The sequence below is a fragment of the Gavia stellata genome, chromosome 20, assembly GCF_030936135.1.
Source record: "Gavia stellata isolate bGavSte3 chromosome 20, bGavSte3.hap2, whole genome shotgun sequence".
NCBI classification, from domain to species: Eukaryota; Metazoa; Chordata; class Aves; order Gaviiformes; family Gaviidae; genus Gavia; species Gavia stellata.
This window is the reverse complement of record NC_082613.1, coordinates 962,662-988,115: the sequence shown is the minus strand read 5'-3', so window position 1 is coordinate 988,115 and position 25,454 is coordinate 962,662. Positions and strand designations below refer to the sequence as shown.

At 61.9% G+C, this 25,454-nt stretch overlaps 1 protein-coding gene across 1 annotated transcript; it reads left to right on the top strand.

Annotated features, from left to right (window-relative positions):
* Positions 1-5,413: 5,413 nt before the first annotated feature.
* Positions 5,414-23,996, top strand: DNMT3B (DNA methyltransferase 3 beta). Its single transcript, XM_059827168.1, has 19 exons — positions 5,414-5,466; positions 9,347-9,491; positions 10,183-10,292; positions 11,629-11,709; positions 12,156-12,347; positions 13,923-14,081; positions 14,859-14,966; positions 16,045-16,186; positions 16,557-16,685; positions 17,163-17,207; positions 17,555-17,634; positions 17,935-18,047; positions 18,426-18,609; positions 18,869-18,953; positions 19,403-19,644; positions 19,801-19,891; positions 20,155-20,303; positions 20,950-21,035; positions 23,855-23,996. The coding sequence occupies exons 2-19, from the start codon at positions 9,353-9,355 to the stop codon at positions 23,994-23,996; spliced, it is 2,277 nt and encodes a 758-aa protein (XP_059683151.1). The 5' UTR covers positions 5,414-5,466; positions 9,347-9,352.
* The last annotated feature ends 1,458 nt before the right edge of the window (positions 23,997-25,454 follow it).

Sequence of the window (25,454 nt, the reverse complement as noted above, 5' to 3'; positions counted from 1 at the left end):
GGCTCTGCTGGGAGCCACCCCCGGGAGCAGCGTTTCTCCCGATAAAAGTGTATGTGCTTAGGAGGGCGGTTTGGGGAGGCCTCGTCACTTCAGATTAGGCTATAGCAGGCGTATCCTGTTTTCTAGGAAAAAGAGGATTTTGTGGCCAGCTTTGTTAGAGAGGCATTGAAGATTTTTCTTTGTGTGCCTTTGCGTTTGAAGTTTACATGCTCGTGGCTGCAGACTTTCTGCATGTTCTGGTTACACGGACGACACTTATTTTTAACCTTATTTTTATTAGAGGGTTGTATCATGTGGTCCTGGCTAGCCCACAGGAAGGTCTAGAAACTTCATGTAGGAGGGATAACACTTCCTATCTCGGTGTAAACAGCAATTCCCCCCAGATGGGAAAAGCCAGCCCAGCTGCAGGGGAGGCTGGAGGCTGTATTCCCACATGTGGCAGCAGGATGAGGCTTTCCCACAGCGGGGAGAGACCTTGCTCGCGGTAGCCAGAGCCCTGCCACTGTGCTTCGGGGTAGCATGGCTCTCCCTGGGGCTTGGGAGAGATGCCAGGGGCAGGAGAGCTTCTCCGAGGAGCGGTGGTGAGGAGCGGCTGGTCGCCGGGAGCCGCGATGGTGCGGAGCTGGCGGAGAGGTGGGTGGTCAGAGTGGGGCTGGGTGGAGGGCTAAGGCCATGAAGCCGCTCGTGGAAGAAAAGGACACATCCCACGGGACGTGCTCCAATGGGGTCTTGCAGTGAAGAATGCCAGGCAGTGAAAATGATTGTTGCTGCGGGCTGGGAAAGGGCTGCTGTGCTGTGTGCTGTGCTGCTGTGCGTGCACCGGCATGGAAACCCCAAAGCCTGCACTCAGCAGGCACATCGCCGCCGGCTTCAGCGAAAGGAAAGGTCCCTCCTGCTCCCTGCCTCAGGGTCGCTGGAGGAGCTCGCAACTGTCCGAGGTGATTTAATGGTGCTGGTGCTTCTCTGTACCTGCTAGAAGACTAAACAAGCACCTACTGGGGTCTGGGAATCTGGGACCCACAGATCCAGAGATGACAAGGTTGCACTGCTGACGGCTGTAGGTAATGACACGTATTTGCTCAATTGCTTTTTGTGTTTAGGATCTCTAATGTGTTTCTTATGAAACACGGAGCAGGTCCCGACTCAAACGCTTGGGTGCAAAGGAAGAGACAGCAGAGCTCTGTGCAGGGAACGGGGGTGTTTTGCCTGGCCAGGGTGGTGGAGGAGAATTTTAGGAAGAGATCTGAAGTGGGAGAATAAGGTGGACAGAGAGGAGCTGGGCCTGGTGCCATAACCCGGGGACACTGCAGAGAAGGCAGCGGCCGAGCAGCCTTTGGTGAGGAGGAGGATTCAGGGTGGGGAGTGCTGAGTTACACGTGGAAGGGCTGGCACGGTCGCTGGAAGCATTCACAGTGGAAGATGAGGATGAGGAGTCACTTCTGATGTGAAGAGATATTGCCAGTCCCGTCTGACTCTGTTGTGGGGGTGACAGAGAGTGGCTCTTTCAGCTGGTCGGTCACCGGCTCCGTGGATTTGGCCGAGGGAGCCCAGCCAGGTGTGAAAATGGCTCTTCTTGCTGGAATGCTTTTTTGCTGAAGCGTTGGGCAGTCCAGCTGTGCTGCCAATGGGAGAGCCACTCCCTCACGGGGAGGGATGTGTCCGTGGCTCGGTGTGCAGAGGACGTGCAGCCTGCACCCGGGGTGGGGAGGGACCCCCACCTCTCCCCAGACCCCGCTCCCTGCTCACGCAAGCCCTGGCCACGCTTCCCGGCTTCTCGCAGCCGCTCCAGTGATGGAGCGGAGGAGCTTTGGCCCAGGGCCGTGTCCCTCCGTTTGTCCCCGCTGGGGAGCCTGAGGGTTGGCGGGGAGCGGTGGGGGGGGTTGCTCCGGTACCTGCCCGGCAGAGGCTGCCAGCTGGAGTGGCTGAGAGCCTGGCGCGGCGTACCAGAAATGCCTGGCAGGAGCCTGAATACAAAATCCTCTTTAAAGGTGCCTTTTTTCCCCCCGTGTGATGCCGTACAAACTCTCTTGACTGTTAGGAAAGAAACTCGCAGCATCTTTCTGTGGCTGTGTGCAGCAGAGACAGGGAAAAGGGTCAGGGTTTGGCAGATAATCTGCCCGGAGCTGCTTTGTTTGGTACCAGGCCTTTTTCACAACCAGTATGCACAGACGTGCTCTCCTGAATTAAATGATAACTGAGGGGAAACGAGAGAAAGAGGGCGTTTCGGCGGGGCGGGAGATTGATGGCAGGTCAGCGGGGCCAACAGAGGCAGGAAGGTTTCTGTAGAAAGGGAGAGGAGCCCGTGGATGCTTGAAGCAAGGGCTAATTCCACCCTAACAGTGCCCTAGAAACCCGCGAAAGCATTTTGCTTTCCCGAATTTGGAAAACCAGACAGGAGTCAGATCCATTTGCTTGGTTTTAATCTACTCGACAGAGTTGCAAATTCGCTTTAGGTTTACGCGGTGTGTCTTTATGTGAACTCTGAGCTCCAGTGTTCCCGAAGGCTTATCCAGCCCAGCTTTCTCGGCCCCTTCTCTTGCTCACTTGCAGGGCTTTTTTCGCTCGTGCAGCCACATTTTTCAGGCTTGTGCTTTGCCGGGGTGGAGGAGTGGTCTGGGGGAACCTGCTGTACAGGCCTTGGGCTGGCCCAGGCCCTTCCCGCAGGGTTCGGATACTTTGGCTAACTCACTCGTTTTCCCCCCTGGCCTTGGAAGCTTATTTCTATCACACCTGGATAACCATATTCCTTCTTCTTACTGTTACAGAGTTTTCCGCTGGATCTAGAAGTAATAGCAAGCGAGCAGAGAAGATTATACCCCACGTGGACTCTGGATGCTTTGTCCCGGGCGGGAGAGGCGCAGGCTGGTTTCCTCGTCCCCAGCACAGCCCTCGCAAGTGTCTCGCCTCCGTACGGCGAAGGGAAAGAACAAACAGACCAAACCTGACCGTAAAACTCGCCAGGCTTTGTCTGCCCGCGCCGCGCTGCGAGGGGCACAGCGCTGATGGAGAGCCGGTGGGCAGAGGGGTGGCTCGGTGGGGCGAGGGCTCTGCCTGGCCCCGGGGTGCCCCTTCTCCCCCGGGGGGGCTCCACTGCCGCGGGGGGCTCCGAGGGTCGAGCCCCGGGGGCATGCTGAGCCCTGGGGGGATGTCGGGTGCTGGGGGGGGACAGCAGGCGCCGGTGGGCACCGGGAGATGGGGAGCCCCGGGAGGATGCGAGACGTCGCGGGGGGGGCTGTGGAGCCTCGGGAAAGGGATGCTGAGCCCCGGGGAGGAGATTGCGGGTCCCGGGGGGGGCATGCGGGGCCCCGGGCGATGCGGAGCAGCGGGGCGATACTGGGGCTCCGGGGGTGCGGGGCCCCGGGGGGGTGCCGGGCCGCGGGGGTGCGGGGCACCGGGGGAATGCGGAGCTGTGGGGGGATGCGGGGCCCCGGGGGTGCGGCGCCGCGGTGGGGGGATGCGCGGCCCCGGGGGTGCTGACCCGGGGGAATGCGGGGCCCCGGGGGGGTGCCGACCGGGGGCGCGGGGGGCCGGGCGGGCGCGGTGCGGTGCGGACCCCGCGCTCCCCTCCCCTCCCCCGCGTGCGGCGCGGCGGGCGTGGGGCGGCGGCGGAGGAGGAGGGGCTGCCCAGCACGGGCAGGGTTAAAGCGCCATGTAACCGGAGCGCGGGGCTGTCGGGGGCCGGCCGGGGCGCGGGCGGCGGCGAGCGGCGGAGCAGCCCCGCTGGACGGCGCGTCCCGCCGCGGCGCAGGTGAGCGCGGGACCGGGCACCGGGCGGGGGGTGGCGGCGGCGGCCGCCCGGGCCGGAGCCGCGGCGCATCCTCGTGGGCGGCTTTGTTGTGCGCCGCGGCGGCGGCGGGGGACAATGGGGCGGGCGGGGACCCGGCCCCGGGCGCACCGGGGGGCGGGCGGGGACCCGGCCCCGGCCGGGCGGGCGGCCCCGCGCCCGGTTCCCGGGGACTCGCGGCGCTCCGCCCCGGGGGCTCGGGGGAGGGGCCGGCGGGCCCCGCCGCCACTTGTTGCCGGCGCTCGGCCCCCGGGAGGGTTTGGGGGGGATCGGTGCCCCCGCAGCCGCGGGCAGGGCTCCCTCCCGGTCCCGCCCGCCCCTCCGGCTCCCGTCGCAAGTGTCGGGAGTTGCCCGCGGAGGCGCCGCGGCCGCGGATCCCGGGGGCGCGTCGCGGGGCTGTCACGGCGGGGTCGGGCCGGGTGCTGGGGACCCCCTGCGCGCCGGCGATGCCGCGACGGGCGCGGGGAGCGGGGCAGGGGCAGAGCCCGGGGCCGCGGCTGGAGCACGGCAAACCCTCGGGTTCCCGTCGGTGAAACGGCAAGTGATGGCTTCGGGGCGGGGGGGCGGCCCGGGGAGGGCTTGGGGCGGGCTGGGGTTACCCTGCCCGTGGCTCGGCGGGCCCCGGCCAGCGCCGCCCCCCGGCAGGGGGGCACGGGGAGGGCTTCCGGGAGCCCGGGATGCGGCGGCAGAGCTGCCGGGGCTGAGCACTTTGTGTGCGGCTCGTGGGCCCGGGATCTGTCAGCGCATCTTGCTTTTCCTCTGTTCGCAGGACAGCGGCTCCCGGCCGGCGCCGCGGGCGTGAAGCCTCCCCGGGGCTGGGGCCGCAGGGGAGGGGGCGGCCGGGGCCGGGGCGCGCTCAGCTGCCGGGCACCGGCCCAGCCGGCAGGTACCGACCCGGGGGGAGCGCGGGGGGAGCCCTGCCGGCACCCTCCTCCTCCTCCCCAGCCCGGGGAGAAGCTCCGGGGGAGGGAGAGGCAGGGGCGGGCGAGCATCGGAGAAAGAGGAGTGAACTCCGGAGCGGCCCCAACGCGGGGCACAAGTCCCGGGACTGCGGGAGGGAGGGAGGAGCAGCAGCGGTGGCCACCCGGGGCGAGCGCTGGTCCGGGGGCGAGCGCTGATGCCGCACCGACTCCCTCGGCAAGGGGGCAGGAGGCGGAGCGAGGGGGCTGAAACGTGCTGCCCCCGCAGCAGGACTTGCCTTCCCTGCCTCTTGGCTCCGCTTTCCGAGTTTGTAATGAAGTGAGGGGGAATGAGCCGGGCTGCCGCAGCCCCCGGCTCTGGGGAGGGCCGGAGGCTTGAGCCCCGCTCTGCGGGGCGGGCGGGGGGAGACGGGGCCGCCGAGGTGTCGTTGTCATCGCTGTGTGTCCTCTGGTGCAGGGGAAGATGCCGCAGTAGCCGCCGGGACCGAGGACCTGCCGGCGCGGAGCGGGACCCACCTGCGCGACGGCGCGGCCCCCGCAGCCCCCGGCCCCGCCCGCAGGCAGCACCGGCCCGGGCACCGGCTCCGCGCCGGGCCCCTCGCTGGGCAGGGGGCTCGGGAGAGCCGGCGTGGCTCGCCTCAGCGGGACGCGGCCGAGATGAGCATGGTAAAGAGCCTAGAGCGGCTGGAGCAGCGGCTGGCTGTGATGGTGGCTGCCCGGGAGACTTCTCCGGCCTGGTCTTCACTGGGAGAGGAGGGGCCGGTTGGTTTTTTGTTTCTTTCCTTTCACCCGCGAGGCAGCGGGCGGCACCCGCAGCCCGGGGGGGCCGCGGAGGGCTGCTGCGGGGCCGGGGCCGGGAGGAAGCGGGGGGAAAATGGAGGGAAGCGCCGGAGCGCGGGGCCGGAGAGGGGCCAGGCGCAGGAAGCGGGCAGGGGCGGGGGGAGCCTGCCCTTCTCCGCCAGCCGCTCTGCCGGGCTGGGCTCCCTTTCTTGCTGAACCGCCAGCCCGGCAGCTCTTTTCTTCCCGGGATTAGGGGGAGATGCGCGCCTTGGGGGGGGGCTGAAGGCCGCTGGTGTGCGCGGTAGCCCCGAGGCAGCCCGGAGGGAGCGCGCCCCGGCCATTGGGGTCCTTTCTTTCTTTTTGTTATTCAAAGAGGGCTCGGGCGATGGCTGCCATCCCAGCCATCCTGCACAAGGCTTCCCTCCAGCCTTTTCATATGCATGCCCCTGTCTGGAGGCAAAGTCCGGCTGTCCCCCCCCCCCGCCGTCTCTCCACCTACTGGGGAAACGCACCTGATAAGGGCCGACCTGTTTTCCCGAGGAGGAAAACCGAAAGCAGCCCGGCCCGGGCGGGGGGGGCAGCCGGGGGCCGCGGGCTCCAAGGCACGGCCCGGCCGGGGAGCGCAACCGGCCCCCCTCGGGCGGCTCTCGGGGCGGCCGGCGGCGCGGCGCGGCCTTGGACCAGTTTGGCAAAGCTGGGAGGAACTGGTGTTGCAAAACTCGGGCGGGGCCCGGAGTCAGCGGGTCGGCTGTCCCGGGGGGCCCTGCTCGCCAGGCCCCGTCCCCGGGGAGCGGCCGCAGCGGGGCCGGAGCGCTGCCGGGCTCGAGGCTTCGTGGCTTCTTGTACGAAGCCCGTGGCTGCAGCGCATGCCTGGACGTCGGCAGTGCATTAAGCAATGTGAACGCTGCGGTGCTGCTCCTCTCCTCCTCCCGCGAGACGGAACATGTGAGGGACGCGCTCTGTTTCTTATTATTTTCGTAATGCCCCGTGTGCACATGCTGGTGTGCGCTTCTGCGAGGGGAGGCGAGCACAAAGAGCTGAGCCTTCCTCCCGAGCAGGAGGTGGTGAGGCTTGCGGGGACGGTGGCTCCGCAGGAGACCCTCAGTGGGCGGCGGGGTGGCCAGCCGCACGGCCCTCTTCCGCAGGCAGGACGGTCTGGGAGTGCGGCTTCATTGCTGCAAAAGGCAGCAGCAATAGGAGAAGGGATGGGAATTGCAGTCCCGCTGCCGAGGTGTGGGTTTTTCGGAAAGCGAGGCTTTAGCTTTGCAGCCTGGGTCGTGGTGTGATGTTCCCTTTTCCCGCTTGCGTATCAGCAGATGCTGACGGGATGTCCTCGAGTGATCTCGGGTGGTGCAGCTGGAGAAGTGCACAGAGCAAGCAGTGCGTATCCTCCTGCGTATGTGCTGCTTGCTTCTGCACGTACGCTGCAGGCCCTGCCTGCACCCGGTGAGCTGAAATGCCTGTGCTGACGCCAGTGCCTGCGGCCGGGTCCCATGGACCGGCAGAGCAGTGGTGTGTGTGTCTCCAGCTCTACCAGAGAGCAGCTCCTTCCAAAGCGGCAACTCTTCTTTCCCACTTTATAATTGGAACAAAGACTATGTCGGAGCGCCCTGAGCACACGGCAAAGCTGAGCTTGGCACGTGGGGTGCTCGGTCCTGGCTGCGCGTCCCGCAGAGCAGCTGGCAGGGCTGCCCTTCCCGCGGGGCGAGATGAGAGACCTGGCCGCTGTGTCCCCTCCCCAGCGCAGGGCTGGCAGGGACGCGCTCGCCCGGCTGCCTGCTGCGGGCCGGCCGTGCTGGGTGCTGGGCAGCCCCCGGGGCTGAGGAAGGAAAAGCCATTTTGAGGTGCAAGTTTGAACCTCCTGGGCTCAGACTCCTGTCTGAGGGTCCCGAACAGGCTCCTGACAAAGGACCGAATGCAAAGGTCCTCTGAAGGTCCCAGCGGGCTTTTGAGGGTGCAGATGTTTTGCAGGGCTGGGAGGTGGCTGTGCCTGCGCTTGTCTTCCCTGGATCTTAACAGCCTCACGCTGCCCTGTCTCCCTGGCCCCAGCCTCTCCTCTGGGTCACCCTTGTGCCAGGAGAGCAGTGTGTCCTCTCAGACCTCGCTGTATGGATTCCTGAGTGAGATTCACTATTTTTTTTGCGAGATTTGCTATTTTTTGTGGCAGCATCACTGCTGGCTATGATAGCTGCCATTCTGCAGCATCGCAGGCTGGGGAGGGGGAACAGACCCTGGCGGAGCTGACCCGGCTGTGCTGCACCGGGACGTGTGTCCGCATCCGAGAGCATGCGGGGCCAGCATGCGTGGGGACTGCGTGTGGGGACGGCGTGCAGGACCGGCCGCCCGGGCTGGGGGCAGCCGGGGGCAGCCCAGCAAGTCTGGGCAGCTCCCAGGAATTGTTCGCCGGGTCTGGGAGCAGATGTGCTGCAGCAGTGGGATTTCTGCATGCAGCTGTAGGGGTTTAGGCAGCTTTAGACTCCCTCTGGTGCCATTCCTCTCCTTCTCCTCCCTTTGTTGAGGAGGCATGTCTGCGGGGGGAGGCAGGACGTGCACCCGGGGGCTCTGCCTGCGGAGGTGGGTGCCGGACACCTGTTTTCCTTCGTGTTTGGATGTTACCAGGGTTTTAACACTGCCCTCGGCATCTGAAACATCAAACCCTGACTGGTCTTTGTTTGTCAGAGGTGCTGACAGATGATCTCAAAGCAGAAATCTCAATTGTTAGAGAAGCAGTTGGAGGCGATGCTGAGCGAGAGCGGCGGGGAGGGGGCGGCGGGGCTGGAGGCTGGGGTCTCTTTGGGGCTGGGGGGGGTTGCTTTTGCTTCCTAACAGGGCCTTATGTGGGTAAAGCCCTGCTTGCTCCTTAGCTCGTGGAGCTGAGTTACGTGCTCCTGAAATGACTGTGCTGGCGACGGGGCAAGTTGCAGCACAGACCCATAGCCCAGCAATGAGGCAGCTTCGTTAGCGTAGTCCCGAGTGCCTCTGGGAGAGCCTGGGAGCTTCCACTTCCGAAAACAGGATCCAGGGAGGGCACCCGAGGGAAGGCAGAGGCATCTGGGCACGGGAGAGGCATGCCCCACCTCTCCCGGGGGGGACGTCTGGCCGGGCCGGGCTTTATCTGCGCAGCAGCAGCTCCCGGCGCAGGGACCCCGGGACCCCCCAGGGCAGGGGGGAGTGGTGGTGAGTGCTGGGGGCACAGACCCCCACCCTGCCCCTTGGCCCTGGGGCGGGGAGCCGAGGCTGGGGCGGGCGGGGGCAGGAGGAGTTTTCTCCCTTTGGGGGAGTTTTAACTCACTGCAGGCGCCAGGACTTTGCCCCCCATGGCGAGCTGTCTGCTGTGTCCTGCTGCTGCTGTAACAGCCTACCCACTGCTGGGTGTGCTGAGCAGCTGGAGCACGCTGAGGCTGGTGCCCGGGGGGTGGAATGTCCCCTCGTTTCTCCGGGGTGGCTGGGAAGTGCAGCTCCGCTCCGGACAGGATCTCGAGGCGCGACCGGGACCGCTCCGCTCTGGCAGAGCCAGCCTGGGTTGGGCAGCACCGAGCCCGGGAGTGCTCCACAGCGTACGGGTGGCAGGGCCGGGCCAGCGCAACCCTGGAGAAAAGCCCCAGTGCTTCCATAAGGACAGGCAGGTTGCGTCTGGGGCCTCTTTGCTGGAGCTGGTGGATCTTCAGGGCCACCACGTTTGTGGGGAGGTTTTGTCCAGGTGCCCGGTAGCTCCCAGTACCACTCCAGGTGCGTGTCCAGTCAGACCCCTCTGCTAAGGGCATGAGAAGTTGTGGCTGGCTTGAAGAGCTTACACCGTCTGCTTTGCCTTCCCTGGGGCTTTCTGCACGGCTAAATTTCCTTTCCGCTCCGGCTTCCACAGGCGACCATGAAAAAGGACAAGAGTCACGGCCAGGATGAGGCGGACTGCAGGGCAGAGCTGATCCTCATCAACGGGGACTGCACCGATCCCGCTAACGACACACCCGCTCTTGTTCTGGAGGCGAATGGGAAGCCCAGCACTCCAGGTGAGTCTCGCCACGCCGTGCCCAGGATGCGCCAGGGATGCAGGGGGCTGGGGATCTCCCAGCCGCCATCCCGAGGGCTTGCCGGGGGCTGCAGCATTGTGGCTGTGGCCGGGGTCCTTCCGTGACTCCGCTGGGTTTCTGCTTTCCGGCGGCACGTTCAGGCCATGGCGACAGAAGTGGTTGTGGAAACGGGTGCCGCACTGGGATGCTGGCTTTGCCCCTTGATGGTTTAACCCTCCGGGAGCGAGGGAGGCGGGGAGCCCCCACCCTCCTGAGGAGTGCTGCAGGCTGAGAGGCTGCATCACAGCTCCTGGGATGCTCCGGTGGTGGTCCCCAAATCCCACCTCTTGGGTTCACGAGGTCCTGCTTTAAATGAACTGGTGACAAGCCCTGAATAGCACTGAGCTTTCAGGAACAAAAAAGTATATCAGAAGGTCCTCACACTTGCTATTAGTCCTCCCCAGTTCTGGGGGCAGGTGGGTGATCTGGGACTGCCGGTGTCAGCAGTACCGGGATGGGGAGCCTCGGGGACACCGCTTGTCTTCCGCTCTTGGCCACATTTCTCCAAGATGAGGTTTCATTCTCTTCAAATCACGCCTTGCTGCTCGGAGCGGTCGCGGGCGGAGGCGTGCGAGGGCACAGCCAGGACGGCTCGCGGAGCCTGAGGCTGCTCTGCCTTGTCCCTGCGCAGATGCCGGGGGCCTGGGGCTGCCGTCCCTGAAGAACAACAAGAGGGTGAGCAAGGGAGACCTCTCCAAGGACGACCTGTCCTGGCCGCTGGCTCTCGCGGGGGCGCAGGAGGTAAGTGCTCACCGAGGCTGCCGTAAGACCTTGCTGCCCGGGGGCTTTGTGGGTGTCTGTGGGGGGCAGCTGGTGCCCAGGACCCTCGCCTGTTCCCCTCCGGGGCGGCTCTCGCACTCGGTGCCAGGGGAGCAGTCCAATGGCAGATGCAATATTCATTTACAAGCATATTATTAATTTTCGTTTTTAAATTCCTGATTTACATTATGTCAGCAGCAGCAGGAGGGTGCGGTGCGTGATGCAGCGATGCCCAATATGTGTTGCAGCAGTCTTAATAATTATTATGCTGATATTTTCTTTAAAGAGTCTTGGCCGTATTGATGGACCGAAGCATCTCGTCACTCCCACTCTCGGGGTGGCCGGCTTTTAGCTGCGTTGGGGCTGGATCCCAGTTTTGCCTCTCCTCCTTTTGTTGACTAGGTTGACAAACCTCCAGGGTCTGGAAGCATTTTTGCCTTCTGGCTTTATTGTTTTGACTTTGAAATAAAACCCCAAGGTTGGAGATCTGCCTGTGACCAGGCAGCTTCCAAAAGAAAGAGCCATAAATCCAACTGGGGTGAAAATTCTGCTTTCCCACTACGTCGGGTTCGGGGGCTCTTCACTTGCAAAATCTCATTTCATTTTGAAACTCTGTTATGCCGGATGCAGGAAACATGCCTGGGTTAGACTGTTTGTAAACTGCGGCTGCTGAAACCGCAGGGGAAAGGCCGCCCTGGGTACCTCTGCAGGGCTGGGCTGTGGGAGGGAGCGCACCCACGCCTGTGTGAGAGCACCCACGTATGTGTGAGCGGGGTGCCACACCCGGGACGGCTGCTCTGCCGGGGCCCGCAGCTCTCCCGGCGGCCGGTCCTGCCGGCTGCTGGCTCCCGCTGCTCTCGGTCGCGCTGCAGTGGCTGTAGCTGCGAGGGAGGGTATAGCAGGGTATAGTCGGATGCACGTGACGGCTGGAAGCAAAAGTTGATGTAAGCAGCTGCTGGTGGGCTGCGGCCCCAGCGCAGGGTGCTGGGGGCTGCAGCGATGGGTGCTCCTGAGCACGGCTGTGCAGCCCGGCAGAGATGTTGTGAAACGCACGGTCGCACCAAGGGGCTCATCCCGAGGTGCCTCCCGCAGCCGTCTGCGCTCCTCTCACTTTCCCCGTGCCGCCATCCCCAGGGCTCCGGTGCCGCTGGTGCCCAGCCCGAGGAGCGCAGGCTGTCCCCGTCCCTGTGTGTCACTGGCGTGGGGAAGGCGGCCGTGCCACGGCACCTCTCTGTTCTGGTTGCAGGTGCGGCCCCGGGGCAGCGCCGGCTGGGAGAGCAGCCTCAGGCAGAAGCCCCCCGTCCGCCTCATCTTCCAGGCGGGGCAGACCCGGCACGAGATGAAGATCAAGGAAACGAACAGTGTGGAGACTCTCAGGGACCTGCCAGCTCCCCTGCGGGTGAGGGTCTGCGCGGGGCCAGGGCTCCCCATGGGCTCTGGAGACCTGCGCTTCTGCTGTACCCTGGCTGGGGCGCTTCAGACATGTTGCAGCCTCTCTGTGCCTCAGTTTCCCTGTGAAGTGGGGGTGTGTGTGCTGTTGCTTGCCCCTGCTATGAACTGGGTACTTTGAACACCCTGGGGTGAATTGGGGAGGGGAAAAGGGAAGAGTGCAAGTGGTGCACCGTTTTCTGTGTCTTGCAAGTAAAAGCAGAGCAGTTCTCCCTCAGGCACCCCAGTCCTGGGCCCTCCGCTCCATTCCCGGCCATGGCGGTGCCCCCGCTCCCTGGCTCCCCCTCTCTGCTCTCCGATCGCCGGCTGAGGGTGATGTGGGGCAGGTCTCTGCTCCCCCCTGCCCCTCTCCCTGCCTTCCTGCTGCACTCACATTCTGCTCCCTCCACCATGCAGAGCTCCAAGCGGCGCCCGGCCGCATCCGTCCCCTTGACCACCATCGACCTGACTGAGGAGGACTCCCGGGACTCGTCCCGGAGCAGCAGCACGCTCTCCGGCAGCAGCTCCCAGGAGGGGCAGAATGGCTCTGCCGAGCTGGGGGCCGAGGAGCCGGAGAGCAGAGACGCGGGGATGGCGCTGGAATACCAGGTATGGAGGGGCCAAACTCTGCTCCTGCACTGAGGTCCTGCGCCTGGGATGGTGCGGGGCAAGGACACAGATCTTCCTGGCTTGTCCCAAGCCTGCAGGTGAGGGGACCCTCTGGAAACCTCCCTGCTGCTTCTCCTGCCTCCTCTTCCCTGCTTGTCTTTCCCTGCGTGTCCAGGGTGCAATGGTGCCGGGCTGTCCCCGTCCATCGGGCAGCAGGGACGGTGCTGCTCCAGGGGCACCTTGCTGCAGACGGGCAGCGTGCGGGGACCAGCCCTGCCGAGCCCCTGCCTGCACCGCACGTGGGGCTGCAAAGCCTCCAAGGGCCCCTGAGAGACGCGTGCGTGGCACACGCTGGGCCGGCAGCCGTGCCCTGCCCCGCCGAGACAGGCAGTTGCCTGTGCAGAAAATGTTTCTGTCGGGGGATGCTGGAGAGGAACGAAGCTGCTGGAGCTGCAGAGGAGCGTGATTCAGTGCCTGCGGGCGTCAGGGCAGGGCCCGAGACTTGCAGGAATTGGGCAATTGCATCTTGCTGCATAATTAGGTGCCTAATTGCAGAACAAAGCTGGGAAGGAGGGCTCCTCCGGCAGAGGTGACTGCTCCTGCACGAGGTGCCTCCCTGGGCACAGCACCATGCCAGCATGGTTCCCGTCAGGCTGCCTGTTGGGAGGCCCTTGGCGTGGTCGTGCCAAAATTCCCATCTCTGTTTTTGCTCTGCCCTGTTTCCTGCTCTTCCCCTGTGGGAACAAGAGGAGGGTGGGTGCCCTCTCCCCGGGGTGCAGCCGGATGGGGTGAGCTGTGAGCCCCATGAAGGGGGCTTCCCTGTGCCAAGGAGCAACCATCTGCTTGGGGACCCCAGGGAGCAACCTCCGTGCAAAGTCCTCCCTGGGACGGACAGGACATGTAGCATCCCCTGCGTGCTTCCCGCGTCCCTCAGCCTGGGCCGTGCCTCGTGGCTTGGCAGCAGCGTGCAGTGAGCCAAGTTCTCTCAGACAAACGCGGCTGTGGTGGGCGAGGGGATCAGGAGAGTCCATCTGCGCTCCCTGGAGCTGCTGCCCGCCTGCCTTGCCCCATCCCATCGCCGGGGCTGCTGCAAGCCCTTCTGTGACAGCCGGAGCTTCCTAGCTGCTGGTTTGTGTGAGGGCAGGAAAAGGCTTCCCGGTGTTTGCAGAGACCCCGGGAGGGCAGGCAGGAGTGGGCATGCATGGGGCGCCGGTGCCAGGAGGGCTGTGCAGGACGGAGCACGCACCACGCTGTGCGTGCCAGGCGCCGGGCTTGGCGTGGGGTTGGCAACGCGCAGACCTTCCCGCTGAGCTCCTGCGTGGTGCAGGGCTGGGAGCCAGCGCTGCTGGGGATATGTTCTGCCAGTGTTTTGAGGGAGGGGGGTGCAGCTTTTGTAGGTCATTGTGCAGAGGTCCACGCACGTGACTTCACTCCAGTGAGTGACACAGTGGCGGAGCAGCTCTGCAGGGCGCTCTGCGGTCGTTCCCCCACGCGCCAGGGCTCTCCTGCACGGCTGCTTGGATAAAATGGGGAGTTTGTGCTTTTGGCTGATCTGCATTGTCCTCTTGCTTTCAGGATGGGAAAGAATTTGGAATTGGGGAGCTCGTCTGGGGAAAGATCAAAGGTTTCTCCTGGTGGCCTGCGATCGTCGTCTCCTACAGAGCCACAGCCAAGCGCCAGGCTGTCTCGGGCATGCGGTGGGTGCAGTGGTTCGGAGATGGGAAGTTCTCCGAGGTAAGCCTGCTGCCTGCTCCTGCCTGCGCCTGGCTTTGCCTGGGCTGAAATCCCCTCCCCTGCACATTTCTGCCGACCGTCCCCATTCCTGGGGCTGCCCTGGGGTGTGTGTGCACCCAGCTGCAGCTGCCCCGGGCAGGGACCCCAGTGTTTAGTGTAGGCAGGCTCTGGCATGTTTCCTGGCTCTGGTGTCTATAACTAATGACTGGCCACTGTAGGTTGGTGACAGGATCCAGCAATGGGGACATCTGCCCGGCCCCTTCGCAGGGTTTTGTCCAAGCCCTGGTCTCTAGGGCTGCCCCCCTCGCTCCCTGCCTGGTGAGGGATGCTCTCCCGGAGCCCCATCACCCCTCGGCCATCCCGCACCTCCCCTGGGCTGCAGGCAGGAGGGAGGGAAGCGCTGTGCCGGGTGCCCGTGCCGTGCTGGCTGTGCCGGCAGAGGTGCGGTGCCGGCAGAGGTGCGGTGCCAGCAGAGGGTGCAAAACACCCGTCCTGTCGCGAGCGCGATGCCGCTGTCTCTGCCCTCCTCCCTCTGCCGCTTGTCGCCCTCTGCAAAGCTGATGCTGGGCTTCCTCGTGCGGCTGCACGCTCCAGACAAAGCCCCGGCAGCGCGGCACGGCTGTGGCCCAGTGCCCTCGGCTGCGGCGTGAGAGCCGTGCTGGGAACCGCTGTGCTGCAGGGCTGGGTCTGTGGCGCAGGGGGCATGGTGCTGTGGGGGAGGCGGCCGAAGCGAGGCGTGCCCGTGCCCACTGGTAAGCTTTTGTCACTCTCTCCCAGGTTTCTGCAGACAAGCTGGTGGGACTGATGGCGTTTAGGCAGCATTTCAATTCTTCCACGTTTAATAAGCTGGTCTCCTACCGACGAGCCATATACCATGCCCTGGAGGTAACTGGAGCAGAGCTGGGGTTGGATGGATAAGGTGCCAAGTGAAGCGGCTGGGCTCGGGGTGGGGGGGGAGTGGGATGCAGAGAGAGACAGGCTGTGCTCGGGGTGGCTGACGCAGCTGAGCCAGTGAAGGAAATGCTTTTCTGGGGCAGGAAGAGATGCCCCAGCTGGGAAGCTGGGCGTCTGCTCAGCCCAGGCGCCTGCAGAGCTTGAGCAGTGTGTGGGGGGTGGTTGGGGCCGGGGCTTCCCGGCTCTGCCCCTGCACGTTGCTCTGCTTTGCATCTGCGGGTGGTTCTGGATAATGTCTGCAAATCACCTTGAGAGCAATCAGTGAGGGAGCTCCTGCCGCAGTCCAGAATTAATCATTTTCCCCATCTGCTGGGGCGACGTGGACAGATGTCTGTAGAAAAAACCCCCTTTCTCTGCTGGGACTATTTCCAAGTGCAGCCATGGGGCCAAACTCTGCTTATCCCGGGGCATTCCGGAGTAACTGCCGCTGCTCCAGGGTCTCCCTGCTCCAAAAACCCCTGGGGCCAGGCTCCCTCGGGGGGCTCTGACACGCGGCAGCATCGCGGTTGCAAGGCAACATCACACTGGCAGGAGGTATCCTGGGCTGGCGCCGGATGCCCTTTGCCGTTAGGGCTGGCACTGAGCACCCCGTGGGCCTGATCCCCATCCAGGGGATGCATCATGCTCTGGGTTACAGTGCTGCAACCCACAGGCACCTCTTCTGCCTTTCGTTTGCTTCCCATTGCTTGCTGGGGAGCAGAGTCTGGGTGAGAGGTGGGGCTGGGCTGTCCCTGCTCCCAGCTGGATTGGGGCTGGTGGAGGACAGATGGGCTCATCGCAGGGAGGGGAGGCACAGGAGCGTGGCCCAGGGCACACCCAGCACGGGAATCCGGCAGCTGCCGCTGTGCCGGGGACACTGAGCCCTGTGCACGTGTGTGCGTGGTGGGGAGGGGGCCTGGGACCGTGGCGCTGGCAGGCATGTGGGCCGTGCACGCTGCAGCCGGGCTGCTTCCTGGCTGGGGACCAGCCCCGGTCACCCTGGCGCACGCGGTCCCTCCTCTCTCGGCAGGTTGCCCGGAGCCGGTCGGGGAAGACGTTTGCAGCCGCCCCTGGGGAGTCCCTGGAGGAGCAGCTGAAGCCCATGATCGACTGGGCGCTCACCGGCTTCAAACCCTTGGGCCTCAAGGGGCTGCGGCCGCCCAAAGCCCCAGGTGAGGTGGTGGCATGAGCTGGGCATGGGGCTGGCGTGGGCAGCAGCCGCGGTGCCCAGCCGCTGCGGTTGGCCCTGGCTGAGCTGGCTTGGTCCCAAGGTGGTAGCCCTGAGGCTCCTCACTCCTCACTGGCATCCCCCACAGCAGAATGCAAAAAGCCAGAGTAAAGCACCCTCAAAGCCATTGCTCCTGGAAGTCAGTGACCTGGCTGAGCCTCGAGCCACGCGCGGGGAGCCCGCGTGGTCAGGAAGGGGCTTTGCTTTTGGCTGGGGTGGGACCAGGCAGGGCTCGGCAGGAGATGTCCCCCGGTGCCCTGGGGAGCTCCCGGGGCCGGAGGCTTGTCCCCAGGGAGCCACCTTTTTCCTTGCAGAGAACGGAGCCCTGAGGAACGGGACGGAGGAGGTGCTGTCCCTCGAGCAGTGCCCCCCCACCAAGAGGCTGAAGACCAACCCCTGCAACAACAGCAAGGAGCAGCGAGTGGAAGAGGACCAGACCCGAGGTATGGGGCAGCGAGAGCTGGGGAGCGGCATGGGCTGGGCCGTGCATCCCGAAAAGCACCAGGGAACCTCTCTGGGAAGGGGCTCAGCCTTTCCCGGGGGCCATGAGCTTGGTTTCCAAAAGCAAAAGCTTTTATGGTCTCACGTTGCTTACTTGTGTCTTACAAGACACCAGCAAACCCAACTGCAAGACATGGTGCCACAAGCTGGGCTCCATTAATTGCTCAGCTTGGAAATGATCTGTGTGCTGCTACTTTGAGCTCTAGCTCTGATATCTCCAGCGGTGAAAGGACGTGGGTTTTGCACCAAAATTTCTAATACGCCTATGGCCTGCCGTCTCTGTGCAGCGCTCAGCAAAGCTGCGGCAGTTTTAATGCAAGAAATAAGGCATCTGTAAGTAGAGTGCATTTAAAATTTGTTATATAAGGAATGATAAATCTCTCTTTTTTTTTTTTTTTTTTTTTTTAAATTTTATAAAGAGCAAATGGTTTCCGAAGTTACGAACAACAGTGGGAGTCTTGAAGGTAATCGATTGCCCTGTCTCTCTTGGGGAAAGGTGTGGGGCTGATGCAGGTCTTGGGGGCAGCACTAGGCAAAGATCAGGGGTCCCTTTTAAGCCACACTGTGTAGAAGGGGGGAAAGCGCTGTGATTACAGATTGCTGGGGCCTCCCTTTGTGTTGAGGGGAGCAGACTGCTGTGCAGATCCTCCCCGCGGGGCCTGTTCCCGGGGGAGCCACAGCTGCGTCTGGACCTGCACGCGGTTCAGACGAGGCTCCAGCCTCTGCAGCCCGCGGTGGGGCGGAGGCGCGGGGGCTGCACGCCTGCCCGGGGCTCCCAGCCCCGGGGTGAGCGGAGCTCTCTCTCGCACAGACAGCTGTTTGTCCTGCGGGAGGAGAAACCCGGCCACCTTCCACCCGCTGTTCGAGGGGGGCCTCTGCCAGACGTGCAGGGTAAGTGCTGCTGTGCCGGGGCGGAGCGGGACCGTGGGGCTGGACGATGGGGTGCAGAGCCCGGCCCCGCTGCAGCCAGCGCTGTCGGGACAGGAGGGGTGACTGTGCCAGATCCTGGCCCGGCTATCTCCACCACAGGGCTGTCCCTCGGCATGTTCTCGCCGCTTGAAGCACCAAGGATGTGCATCTCCTAGCTCTCCGTGTGCACCAGGGACAGAGGAAAGCTGCGTTCTCTCTTGACCCTCTGAGCACGGATCCTGATCCTCTGTCTTTCTCTCCTCCCGGCTGTCCTTTCGCTAGGATAGATTCCTGGAGCTCTTCTACATGTACGACGAAGACGGCTACCAGTCCTACTGCACTGTCTGCTGCGAAGGCAAGGAGCTGCTGCTCTGCAGCAACGCCAGCTGCTGCAGGTGAGCTGCATCTCTGCTCCTCCGGTGAGCTCACAGCAGAGCTCCTGGGGAGCCACAGGGAAGCAGGGTCGTGCACAAGCCCGGGCAGGGTGCTGTGCTGGCGCCCAGCTGGCTGCCCCACAGCACATTCCACCCGTCCCCGCTGAGCCACTCTACACCTGAATAAGCCCTGGGGAGGATGACAGGAGCTTTACCCACACCCGGGTCACCAGCTTGTTCGCTGGTTAGCAGCCTTGAAAACCAGGATACTGCATAGAAAAACATCTTAGAAAATGGGGTGGGGGCTCCAGTGCTTGGCAGGAGAGACTCCAGGAGAGGCTGGGGTGACCCAGAGGGGTTTCTGGAGGTGAAGGGCATGAGGTATTGTGGTTTGGGCAGGTGCTTCTGTGTGGAGTGTCTGGAGGTGCTGGTGGGGAGAGGGACGTCGGCCAAGGCAAAAGAGCAGGAGCCCTGGAACTGCTACATGTGCCAGCCCCAGAGGAGCTACGGGGTGCTGCAGCGCCGGCAGGACTGGAACACCCGCCTGCAGGACTTCTTCACCAGCGACAAGGGACAGGAATACGTAAGGGCTGCAGGCAGGCGAGCCCAGCGCGCTGGGCTTTGGGGGAGAGGGCCGCAGAGGGCAGGGCGAGCAGCGCAAAATTCCTCAGCCCTCTGCTGCCTTGGTCTTGCTCATCCACCCTCCCCAAGGGTGCTGGGCTCTTGGCCCCGCAGATGCTCCCCTGAAGGTGGAGGCAGTGCCTGTAGAGCCAAGGTTTGGCCTCATAAAGCGTCACAGCATGGCCCAGAGCTGGGGCTTCATTGCTGTCCTTTCATTGCAGGCTGCACCCAAAATCTACCCAACGGTCCCACCAGCGAAGAGGAGACCTATTCGAGTGCTCTCTTTGTTTGACGGCATAGCCACAGGTGAGCACTGGAAGAGCACCATCCTGGTGGCTTGCAGCACTGGATGGCAGGGATGACTAGTTCCATGGCCTCAAGCCTGTCTCTGAAAGCTTGGTGGGGAGACGGGGATGAGGGGCAGGAGGATCCCCATCAGAAGGGAATGAGGGCAGGGGCTCCCCTTCCAGCTGGACAGGGCTGTGGAGGAGGGAGGGATGGAGGGAGGGCATGGGAATTTTGCTCACAGCGGTTCCTGCTGCACCGAGTGCCGTCTCGGGTGGCTGGTTTCACTGAGAAGCAAGAGCTGTGGGAGCGCTGGTAACCTTGCCTCTGGTGAAGAAGTGCCTGAGGGCAACTGGTTTGACTCAGTTTGCTCAGCTCTGGAGTTCTGCTTTCTGGGAGCAAACTTGCCTGGAGGAAGGGGTCAAAAAAGTTTGCTCATCCAGAAGTCCTGTGTGACTGCACCCACCTAGGACATGCAAGAGTGGCCACATCGAGCGTCTGTGCTGACGAAGGAGGCTGGGAGACTAAAGAGAGCAGTGCAACCTCAGACCTCTGTCCCTTGGCAGGGTACCTGGTGCTGAAGGACTTAGGCATCCAAGTGGAGAAGTACATTGCCTCGGAGATCTGCGAAGACCCCATTGCTGTGGGCACCATGCGGCATGAGGGCAACATCACCTACGTGCACGACGTCAGGAACATAACCAAGAGAAATGTGAGCACCGCTTCTTTGGGAGGGCTGGGGCAGATGGCACCGCGGCCACGTGGGTCTCACCCCACCAGCCCTGGGAGGGGCTTGGCCCCTGCCCTGCCGGGGAGGAGAGACCCGCTTACGCGGCGTCTCCTAACTGGGTCTGTCTGTTCGCTCTAGATCGAGGAGTGGGGTCCCTTTGACCTGGTGATCGGCGGAAGCCCCTGTAACGACCTCTCCCTTGTCAGTCCGTCCAGGAAGGGGCTGTATGGTAAGGCTGCTTTGCCTCTGCAGGGCTGGGTACCCCCGGGGTGTTCCTGGGGTGCGAAGCCACCTTAAAGTCCAGGGAAGTGGCTCAGCCCCAGTCTGCGTTGGTGGTGGCTCCCCTCTGAGCTGCAAACCGTGGGGTGGCACCTGGAAAGCACAGGCTGTCTCCATGCCAGTCACAGTGGGGAGGGCAGCCGGGCCCCCCGGACCCATGCCCCCTGTGCCGCAGCTGGTCCCAACCTGTCCCTCCGGCTTTCTCCCTCGTAGAAGGAACCGGGAGGCTGTTCTTCGAATTCTACCACCTGCTCAACTACGCCCGTCCCAAGGCGGGAGAGGAGCGCCCCTTCTTCTGGATGTTCGAGAACGTGGTGGCCATGAGGGTCAATGACAAGAGGGACATTTCTCGGTTTCTGGAGGTAGGGATTGCTGCCGGCTTCAGGAGAGGCATCGGAGCAGGAGACATGTGCTGGGCTGTGCAAGGTGTGCCGAGGCTGTGAGGGTCTGGCAGTGGTTTTGTATGGCCCCAACGCTGGAAAACCCCTGCCTGTTGCATGCACCAGGAATCGACCTTTAATCTTGGCTCTGGATCCCCTCTGGCTTTCAGCAGGATAACCCCGAGCACTAGTTTTCTGGGGAAGGTTTTTGCCAGCCTTGCAGAAAGCATCTGTTCAGAGCAATGCCTGTTATTTCTAGGGAGAGGGAGGTCAGGGACTAGAAAGCATTTTTAACTCTGGTAGCCAAGGCGGGCTGTGGGTCAGCAGGAACCCGCATGTGTAAAAGCCCCATCGGAGGCTGACGTTCCTGATCCTGGCCCAGAAAAATTGGCACTGAAGCATGCTGTGATTTTCATTAGCTGCTGGACGTGGCTATGGCGTGGGAGCCCCCGTGGCTGACCAGACCGTGCTCTGGTGTGGAATAAGGGTTTGTTGGGTCTACATCCTTAGGAGGATGTGCTGAAGACTTCGAAGTCCCTGCAGTGCAGTGGAGAAGGGCTTCCCGTGCAGGAGAGGGCTGAGCCCACACCTCCTCTAACTTCGTTTTTCCATCTCTCCTGGCCTGCAGTGTAACCCGGTTATGATTGATGCTATCAAGATATCAGCTGCCCACCGAGCACGCTATTTCTGGGGCAACCTTCCGGGGATGAACAGGTAATCCTTTGCTGTCGTTTTGAATCTCTCACTATAGTTTTGTTTCGTGGTGCTTGTGTGGTTCTTCTTTTCCTCCTTGGTCCTAAGCCTAGCTCCTGGGAGCCGAAGAGCTGCAGCTCCCGTACAGCGCAGTGTCCCTGTGGTGATGTGCACATGATAATACGTTTGTAACGAGCAATGATGAGACTGTGAGAAAAGCATAGCAGTGTGCCCATCCCTGGATCTGAAGCCTGTGGAGGGAACAGTGATGAGGCTTGCGCAGGATGCTGCGCAGTGTGTCTAGCTTGGGGATGCACTCATGCACCAGCCTTTGGTTAAGACCCAGGCTGATGTGGGGGTGCTGTATGGCAGCCCTGTGCCCCGGTCGGTGCTGTGTACCCCAGCAGCCGCCTTGGCCGGGGCCCCTCAGCCTGGTGCGGCGGCACGGGGAAGCTCACGCTATGGCAGGCAGCTGCTGCTGCGGCAAAGCACGACTGTGTTCCTCCAAACTTTGTTCACACCTCATAGCACCCCAGATTCATGGCAAACCACGACAGAAGGACTTGGAGTAGAGCAAAATCCAGTTACTAGCAGCCCTGCACACCAAATACTTCTAGCAACAAAAATTGGAGTTTTCTCACAGCCAAGCCTCAGCCAATAAACATGGACTGGGTTTAAATATTTTTGCTTGTTTATATTTAAATTGCCAGTATTTGTTGGCGTTAAAACTAAATAAAGCTGACCTAGAGGCATGTAGGTGTTTGAAAGTGAAATAGCAATTACTGAGCCTTTGTCGTGTCATGCCGTTTGAAATGGCACTTGAACTTTCATCTGATCGTAACCAGGCGGAAGCGCCCAGCGCCATGGCTCGGAGCGGGCTCCATGACGTAGCCCGGGGCGATGCTTGCAGAAGCACCTTGCTGAGCACAGGCAGGATGGCACGGGCACAGGGCTCCTCCAAAAGTGCTACCGGGAAAAGCTACTGCGGGCACTGGGGAAGGTGGGTTGGTACTGCCCAGCCCTCTTGGGAACGGCTAACGAGTGAGGCCAGCGATAACTGTTCAGGCTGTACCGGGCTCTGACCCTGCTGGGGAGCAGAGCACCCTTCCCATGGGAGACTCCTGAAGCTTGTTAGCTCTCTGGGTGTCTCAGGAGGGGAGCTGCCCTGGGGAAAAGGGCTCCTGTGCCTGCCCTGGGAGGAGCTGCTCTCTCTGGTCTAGTGGGAGTTTATGGCAAACGACCTCTTAACAACTTGGCGGGTACTCGGAGAGCGATCTATTGACCTCAGCCAAGCAGGAGAGGCTGCATGAGGACCCGACATGCAGAGCTGGGAGGAGGAATTTTCTTCTGTCTTCAGATATTTGGTGTTTGCTTTTTACTCCCCAGTATTCATTGGTAGTGCTGATTCCTGGCTGAGAGATTATTGGTGGCTCTTCTGTTTTGCTTTTACTTTTATTTTCCTAATCCAATTTTAAAATGGAGCCAGCATGCCGGGGTCTTAATCCCTGCCAGCATCTCCCTTTAACTGGGAAATCTGAGCTCTGCTGGGGTGCGTTCCCAGGGGCTGCTGGGTGTGCTGGTGGAGCTGGCGGTGGGCTGGGACCCTGCTGCAGCTCACGGGGCAGCAGCACTTCTGCTCCCTCCAACTGCCTGGAGCAGCGACGCTCCAGTATTGGACACTTCTGTTCCAGCCTTTGAGGCAGGCAATCTGTGAAGGTGACTGGTGTTTCAGTAGGAAAGCTGTGGTGGCTGCAGGAGAGGCCATCCGTGGGATGAACACAGTACTCCAGTGCTTCAGGAAAGCATGGCACACTTGCTGTGTTTCACCTGATGGGCTACATGTCAGGGCACTTTGGTAAGACAGGAGCTCCGTACTGCGTCCCGGCTATGAGAAATAGTCGCTTAATTTCAATAAGACTCAAAACCTGAGTTGATAGTGACTGCCCAGGGCTTCTGCTTTCTTGTCAACTTAGCAGGGTGTACGTCAACGTCTTTTGTCCATCTTTTGGCTCACCCAGGGGCACCGGTGTTTCAGTACAGCATGTATCAGTAGAACTTAGCAGCTTAGTGGACTCCAGAGCCATAATAGAAAATTCTAGCATGGCTGGTGGTTAATTTTGGCTGCCCTCAGTGTCTGTAAATGCATTGGTGCTGTGAGCCCCCAGAGCCAGGACAGCTCGCTGTTCTCTGCCCGCAGGCACGTCCGGGGCGGGAGGCACGTGCACATACTTGCCACGTATAGGTTTCCACGAGCCAGCAGGTGCAGTGCAGGGCTCCGTCATTCCTGGTTTGACTCCCCCGGACGGGTCGCATCCCGAGTCCACAGCTGGCTCTGCACACTTGGTCCGTGGCTGCAGGCGGGTTAAGTTGTATGGAGCAGATAAGCTTGCATAGACACGCGTGGGATGATCCGTCAGGCTACCTGTGTCCGTAGGAGCAGGGCTGTAGGAGATGCAGGCACTGCTCTTCTGCCGTAGCCTACCGCTGCCCTGGGGCGAGTCTGCGGCTGGCTCTGGGCAGAGCAGGCATGACGGCGTCGCCTTTGGCAAATGCTTTGAGGGCTTTGGGTGGAAAGCGATAAGTGTGTGCTTGCTGCCATGTGTTTGCTTGCTGCCGCTCTGGGAAAGAAAATTGAAGAGCTGTCGCGTAGCGCTGGCTGTTAGCAGTCAGAAGCTTCCGCCGAGCGAGACTGTAAAACATGGGCTGGGGCTCGAGGGAGCCGCGGGCTGGACGCGGGGATGGGGCAGAGGGATGCTGTGTCCTGGCCGCGGCTGGTGGGTGCCAGGGGAGCGGGGCAGCCGCCAAGCCTCACCCTTGCTGCTTCTGCCTCTGCTCCACAGGATCTTCGGCTTCCCCCTCCACTACACGGACGTCTCCAACATCGGCCGTGGGGCTCGCCAGAAGCTGCTGGGGAGATCGTGGAGCGTCCCCGTCATCCGGCACCTCTTTTCCCCGCTCAAGGATTACTTTGCCTGTGAATAGCAAGCCGAGCGTCCCTCGTCTCTCTGGTAAAGATGCACAGCTCCGCTGCCGTGGCGGGAGAGGGACGGGCACGGCCGCCAGACTCTGCCACGGCACCATCCCTCCCTGGCCACGTGCTGCGGGAAGGCAGCCTGGCCCCGCAGGGAGAGCGGAGGAAATGTCTTTAACCAAAGAACCTGGCAGGGTAACTTTTCTTTAAAGGGACTAACGGCAGTGATACCTAGAAAATGATGGACAAAAGAGCTTTAATTACCCAGCGCAGGAAGCTCTATGCATAACTGACGAGACGAGAAGTCTCCTCCAGAGCATTAAATATTCCGTTTTAGCCTAGAGCTGGAAAGTCACAACTTGCTGAGCAGTAAGTGTGGAGGCAGCTGCCGGGCTGCTGCAGACAAACTTGAACTATAGTGAATTACTGCTTTTCCTAAACAAACAAAACCTCTCTTGAAGCAACTGCCAAAAATCCCCAAACTGTAGCAGCAGGTGTAAGGGACCCTGGTCAGGTTACATACACTGAACATGCAGGACACAGAAACCAAATCTTTTTTATTTTTATTTTTAAGACTTTTTGGATAAACTTCCAATTTTGTTGTTTAACGTCTATTGCTGCTTTAAGGCATTACATAAGAATGTGGAGATTCCTAGACCTGAATGTAGCTGAAACTGAACTGTGAGGTGATAGAATTACTTTTCTAGCTAGAACTAAAGAAATATTGTTTTATATGTTTGGCTGTAGTTTACAAATATCCACTACTTCCTTTTTAAAGCATCTAAAACTTTTCCTTACCTTTTAAAATCCTGCTGAGTGGTTTGGAAGCTTACACAGTAATCAGAGCAGGGAGGATTTGGGCTCCAGTGTCCATAAAGGAAAATGTTCTCTGAGCATTCATTTCACAAATGAATGTGGTGCATCGGCAGGAAAGATAGCGTAGCGGTCAATGTTGTCTTCAAAATACAGCCCCCTAAAATGTCACATACAATTTCACAAATCCGAGCAGTATTGGCAGTGCGTTAGCTGTGGTGCAGGGGCTTCCCTGCAGGAAAAATCCCGGCGGGGCCGCAGGGCTGTAGGATCCAGGAGCACAGCACTGGTCTCGCCCGCCCTGATCCTGCTCCGTGGGCAGGGGGAGCTGACCCCACAGCGGCAGCGAGGTGGGGAAGCGGCCGGGGGCTGTGTGCGTCCCCCCACTGCAGGCACCGCCGCTGGGGCCGGGGGCGCGTGCTGAGGGCAGGGGCAGGTCCTGGGGGTCTGCAGGCTGGGGCTGTACCTCTCCTTCCCTGTGCGCCCATCTCCCCGTGAGTGGCTGTGCACAGAGGTGGGATGCTGCTGGTGCTTGTTACGTGCCCAGCCCCAGCCCGACAGCGCCCTGGGAGGCTGCCAGGGCCGTACCCCCAAACTGGGAGCTCCTGCGGCCGCCGCCATGCTCACTTTTGATTGCTCTCCTCTGCTCCCTAACT